This window comes from Diabrotica undecimpunctata, chromosome 6 (genome assembly GCF_040954645.1).
Source record: "Diabrotica undecimpunctata isolate CICGRU chromosome 6, icDiaUnde3, whole genome shotgun sequence".
In the NCBI taxonomy this organism is placed as follows: Eukaryota; Metazoa; Arthropoda; class Insecta; order Coleoptera; family Chrysomelidae; genus Diabrotica; species Diabrotica undecimpunctata.
Genome location: NC_092808.1, coordinates 157601869 through 157608512, shown reverse-complemented (window position 1 = coordinate 157608512; position 6644 = coordinate 157601869). Strand labels below are relative to the sequence as shown.

General features: G+C 34.6%; 1 protein-coding gene across 1 annotated transcript; it reads right to left on the bottom strand.

The window, feature by feature from the left end:
* Positions 1-5405: 5405 nt before the first annotated feature.
* Positions 5406-6084, bottom strand: LOC140444687 (protein TFG-like). Its single transcript, XM_072536451.1, is given in 2 exon segments — positions 5406-5823; positions 5825-6084. Coding segments are annotated over 2 exon segments (615 nt in total). The 5' UTR covers positions 6022-6084.
* Between the last annotated feature and the right edge of the window lie 560 nt (positions 6085-6644).

Below are 6644 nucleotides of genomic sequence, written 5' to 3'. Positions count from 1 at the left end.
ATACACTATAGATAATGTGATGCCTAGATGTTTAAACTCTGTTACTTATCTTATTATCTGACTTTCCAGCTCCAATTTACATATTAGTAAATTTGCATACGTTGTAAATTATCTTGGCTTTTGAGAGAGGAGTATTGCGTCGTCTGCATAGCAGATTATTTTAAGTTGTTTTTCTCACCCTTATAGTTCTTACTTTTTTATTATTAATCATAATCATGTTAAACAATAGAGGACTCATAGAATCTTCCTGTTTTATCCCATTGCCAGTTTCAATAGGGTCGGTTAGTTCTTCTTCTACTTTTACTTTTATTGTGTTGTTATGTTAGATATTTTCAATCGTTTTGATTATTCCTAGAGGTATTTCTCTGGCGTACAATAAGTGGATAATCCTTTAATTAATTCTTAAGGTCCACGAAACATTGTCGTTGTTCTGTAAGTGTTATAATTTCATTCAGTTTATTTTTTATCACTTTGGTAGTAAATTTTAGTGTTGTCTTTAATAAATTAATTCCTCTGTAATTTTGCGGATCTTCTTTTTTAAAGAGAGGTATTAGCATACTTGATCTTATTCTTGAGGAATTCTGCTTTATTCTGTTATTTTTTTGATTAGCTTTAATAGTTGTTTGGTCAGATCTGGTCCTCCGTACCTGAGGAGTTCTTCCCGTATTCTGTCCCTTCCTTCTTCTTCTTCTTGTGCCACTCCTATCGGAGATTGGAAATCATCAAGGCTATCCTGACCTTGTTTACAGCTGACCTAAAGAGTTCATTAGTGGTACAGCCAAACCACTCTCTCAAATTACGCAGCCATGACATCCTTTTACGGCCTGGCTTCCGTTTTCCTTCTATTTTTCCTTGCATTATATTTTGAAGTAATGCGTATTTATGTTCTCTCATCACGTGACCTAAATATTCGAGTTTTCGAATATTTGTCCTTTCCTAGTGATTTTTTATTTCTTAATTTCCTTAATGCTTTTTTATCTCTTCCTTCTCAATATTTATTTCCTCGTTTGTCGTTAACTCTGGTGTTCATTACCGTTACCTTTAGCGAACAGAAGAAACTTTTTGTGTTCCGTAGAAATCGTGTTCTATCTATATTGGGAAGATCTGCAAGTGTTCCCTTTTTATTTGTCCAACTAAAGTATTCGTTTCATTTCTGATTTGGTTATAGTGGTTATATACCTGTTTTTTTCTTTTCTTCACATTTGATTTTCATTTCCTATCTGAGCCATGTTGTTTTCTTTTTTGATATAATAGTGATAGTATTCGTTATTTTCCTCTCTCCAAGTGATTCTGTTGTTACATTAATTATATCATTTATGAGTTTTTCCCAGCTTTCCTTGATGTTATTGTTTTCTAATATTTTATTTCCAGGGATCTTCTCTGATATTTTTTCCTGTATAAGTATTTCGTGGATTCCGTATTTAGTCCTTCTACTTTGATTTTTTTTGTGTTGTTGCCGCTCTCTTAGGTGTGAAGTATTTCAGGATGATACTTATTTTGCATAAAACTAGGCTTTGGTCGCTACATCCATCTGCTGAGTTGAGGCATCTTACGTCGATTATTTTCGATGGATGTATATCTCTGTTGGTTATATGATAACCTATCATAGATCTTTGTCCACTGGTGTTATCAAATGTATATTTGTGTTGGTCTTTGTGGTCAAAAAATAAGTTGATCATCAGTTTTCAATTTTTGTTTCTCCTTATGCTTTTGCTTAATTCAGTATATTCTTTGATTGCCTATTTGAGCGGTAAAATCCCCCAATATTATCATCTTCCCTCTGACTTGATCTACTACTTGTTGTAATTGGTCATAGAACGTTTCCCTTGTTAAGACTTGCTATTTTTAGGGCCATATACTCCGATGATGTTCAGCTCTTCCTTCTCCATTCATATCTTTGCTGTGACAATCCTTTCTGAACATTTTCTTATATACGTGGAGATCATTATATTTACTTTATATAATTTAAATTTACTTTTCCAGATCTTTTTGTTTAGCTTATCTAATATTTTGCTGTATTGCTTTTTGTAATGTTTTGCACATGGCAATATATCGGTTTCATGTCTTTTTTTTACTGCAGCTGCAGAATCTCTGTCGTCATCCATGTCTTATTTTTACTTTTTTCATTCTTTATTAAATTGTCTTTCTTATAAAAACTCATCGTTTTATTATACGATTCGGTCTTCTCGTATGTACCTTACTATTTATAATCGATTATTTTAAATTTTTAGTAAAAACGAATAGTTGTAATTACATTAGAATTATATTTTCCCATTATCGATACTTTACAAACACTCTTAACACTAACGACCTTTAACCTAGTTTTTTTGCTAAAGCAGCACATTTTTTACCAATATTTAAAATTTGCTCGACTCTTTTTCTAAAAAATTAACTGTAATCGCTTGGCAGATTAAAAATCTCAGGCTTAACTCTCGACAGAGCGGAAAAATAATCATGAAGCATTCAAAATCCACTCCATTTCGATTATTGCATGCACGATATTTACATTAAATCCATGCACATGGCATTCAGTCCAAATATTCTCCTCCACCGTTATAATCATCTCTGTTATGTCGTATGTGATAATCTATTTCCAGAGTAAGCGTCCGTTTAGAGCCATTACACGCCAGCACATTATGCAATACATGTTAGGATTCGAGAAACCACAAATGAGAGTTTAGTTTAAGCATCGGCAGAGCTGTTCGGGGGATATTTCGTACTCAATAGAAACGTTTGGTTTGACTTCAACATGCACTTGAGTCGTTTAGGGTCAGTGGCGAGAAATGCTTGACATTGTTGTTAATATTAATGGTTGCATGCTGGTATTGTTATTTAACCATAAATCAGTCGAATCAGTTGAATTGTGATCTCTTCAGATTATGAAATAATCGACGATATTTGACAAAATGCTTGATATAATGATAACGTGAGATTGATAATATAGAATCTAGTCAAGCAAAAGTATATTTTCATAAAAATGATTGTTTTACCTTTTATTTACAAAAAAAAATAGGAATAAAGAAACTACTGAAAAAATCACTAGTAAGTTTGCTATCTGGTTCATTTTAAAGAAATGCCTACAATTACATCGTAATTTTCAAGCAGATCGAGGAAGTACCTCAATAATTATGTCAATCAACCATATCTTAATGGCATCGTTAGGGACCTGAGCGTATGCAAGGGGGCTTCTAAATTAGGTATCTCCAAATTATAAGAAAAAATCTACTATTATCAGTAATTACAATAAATTTTATGTTAAAAGATGTAAAGATCTGCTGTGTTTTCTCTCTTAAAAAAATAACCCATTTTTTCTAGCAACATAAGGCGACTCTTAAAAAAATGAGTTTTTCAAAATACTGTTCACTTTTTTAAATTAACTTCATTTAAATACCAACAATCTTACAATACTTTAACTCAATGACAACTATTAACCTTAAACACTTAAATACTACTGTTACTTAAACTTTCAACTCGCTATTTTTCCTATCTTCTGATGTCCCAGACAAGACTAGAAATTTTTCTCGATTTTTCGATGACATCTTGAAAATTCTAGACTTCTTAATTACTTCTTCTTTTTCGTCAAGGGACTTTTTCTATATGAAGTAGTTCTTATAGAATTGTCGTAACACTGTGCACTCCTTTATAGATATTTGCCTCCAATAATTGGTCTATTAAGGACCGATTGAAGCCAACAGGGTGGATCAGTTCCAGGGTACGGAGCTAATCTCTTTATATGAACTACATTGGATTTATTTCTAGCTAAAACTGTATGTAGTTGTAATGTAAACATGGCAAGGGAATAAAGAAGGAAAAAATAAGGGGTAGTTAGCCTAGAAAAGAGTATTAATTATTTAAGTAATTATTATATATTCCAAATTAATAAAGAATAAATTCGACACAGTTTAACGTATACATTTCAAATTAAAAACAAAACAATTGACCCAATTTAACACAAGCCTGAATGTTTAAAAAATTACGACACTTTAGACCTTGTTGGAAAATAGTACAAGGTACGAATTGTTAAACAAGTGATAAGAATTGAGCTGACTAAGAAGTTTTACATGGCGTGATCCACTTGAACACATCGAATAGATGGCATAATCAGCGAAAACGTAGAAACAAATCTCCACTTCGGACGTGACAAAAGAATCGAAGGTACGAGTTGGCAAGAGATAAAAACAAACAGAAGTTGGTCAAACGAGGAGTAGCGTTCTGGCAACCAAGCCAGAGGGTATCCGGCCGTATCCGGTGCCAGTGGTACCTCGGCAGTCGTTAGCTAAGTCATCGTGATATTCGTGTGCGACGGAAGGCAGAGATTCGAAAATACGAATTTTTCGTCTCGCTCAGTACCGCCATAACGTACAGTGAATTCCAGCGTTCATCCAGACTATTTCAGAGTTCCAGTTTGGACTACAAGACGTATTCATTAGCTAGTGCCTAAGTACCCTAAGTAGGTTGTCCGCCTTTTAAACTCCCTTAGTAAAATCTCTTCTCGTCTCCCTTCACAAACAATAATAACCACTAATAGCTCATTGTACGTTTGTGTAGTAGATGTAAAATTACGATTTGTTAATTATACAGTAAGTTGAAAGTGGCTTGTTTTATTTTACCGTTAGATAGAGACAAGAGGGGAACACATTTTTGCCTGTACATCTTCCTGGCTTCAAACGCAAGCCCATAGCTTCTCACTCTTTGCAGGACCTAAGACCGAGAAGTCCTTAATCCCCTTCCTCCAAAAATCTCCCTACCCTCTTGTAAATCCGCGAGGGCGAAATCACGACCTATTCGAACTAGTGGACCAGTATGCCTCAAATTCGCTCGGACAGCTAAATCTCCTTTAAACACAGGGGATATTTCAGTGGTGACAGTGCTAAGCATCCCTTAGCTCTCAATCTTAGATTTATTACAGTTTCAATCCTAAATTATTACATAGTAGATTAGATTGTTTATTTTTCGCAGGACGGTATACGGGCCTTCCCCGTTTGTGACAGTCTTTTCTCACCTTTCGGATTATATAATCATACTGGGTGACCAGTTTTAGACTAGTCTAAAATAGTCTCAATAGAAATAGTTAGTCGTCTATTGACGTGGTAACATGAAACCGTGTTGTGGCGAGGGCTGAGTGAATCCCTTTGAGTAGGGATTGCCTTGGGCTAAAGGGGGGTACACTACTGTGTACTGTTGCTGTTGTGGGTAGAAAAGGCTTCCTTATGGTGGGTTCGAGTAAGCGTTGGAACTCGGAACTTGGGAACTGTTCATCACTTGAGGAACGTAACGTCCTGTTGATTGGAAGGTATACTGTTGAGGATAGGGTAATGAGCTGTACTGTATTTCTGGGAAGTTAGGAGCACTAGACGACCGACCGAAATAGTCGGTTATACCGTGAGGATTAGCTGTCGATGTCACTACGTACTGTTGTCCACTACCGACTGCGGTCTACTACCGGCGCCTTCATTGTTAATCTGTGGAGTGGACGAGTCTTTCGCGTCTTCGGTGCCTTTTTTCTGGCCTTTGTCTTGCAAGGGATCAAACTCGGTTGAGTTCACCATATTCAAAGAAGAACTAGTTTGATTCAGATCTAAGTTTGATATATCGCCGGATTGTTGATGGCCGCTGTTAACTGTCTTATTTTTATGTACATCTATCGTATCCAGTAAGGTATTCACTTGATCTTTTATATTTATTAGTTGCTTTTTCAGATTAGTAACTTCAGTCGATGTTAAAGCACTAACAGAATCGTTTTTCAGATCGGAATTTAATAAGATTTGTAATTTCAAAATTCGACTGCATTGTATAGCGAAAGATAAACCGTTACTCTCAAATATCCTTATCTTCATCTTTGTATTTAATTATGATGTTATGATTCGCTGATAATTTGCTTTTAAATACCCTCTGCACCATTAAAACCAGTTCATCGTAAGTTAAAGATTCGTTGCAAATTGGAATTCGTCTAATATCATCTCTTAGTTGTACCTTAATTATTAATTTACCACTCAAATCCAAGTAACTTTTGATCTCCATTTTAAAAATTTCATTAAATGATAAGGTTTATAAAGAAGCAAAAAAGTCTACAATTTATCTGGAGAAGGTAAGTGAAACGATTAAAAATGGACAAAAACACAAGATGCAGCCGCAACGTCAAAAAGTTTTTTACGCGCTGTCAAGTTTTGCCTTTCGAAAGTTGTTTCGGTAGTATGTATGTTGAACCTGACCTTGGCTTTGTCACTTTAAAAATTTTAACTTTTACAAGCAAATTCGTAGACTTTTTCAAATTTTCTTAAATTTTCGATGTACGTCAGGGATAAACGTTTTTCTTCGCAAATAGAAGAAGAAACGTTTTTCTTCTTCTATTATGTTTTTCGACACAGTTGGAACCACATTCTGCAGACTATCGGAGATTCTGACAAAACGTAAGAATATACAAAGAAATGGATCACTAATGCCATCAACAATACTTATCCTAAAGACAAAACAGCTAGGAAAACATTGGATGACTGAAGAGACTCTCAATCTTGTAGAAGAAAGACGAAAACTTAGAAACGGCAAAGCAAATTCAAGACAAAAAGAAATAAAGATATGTGCGCCATAAATACTACTATAAAACACTTGTGCAGAAGGAACAACAAAAATTAAAATAAAAACAT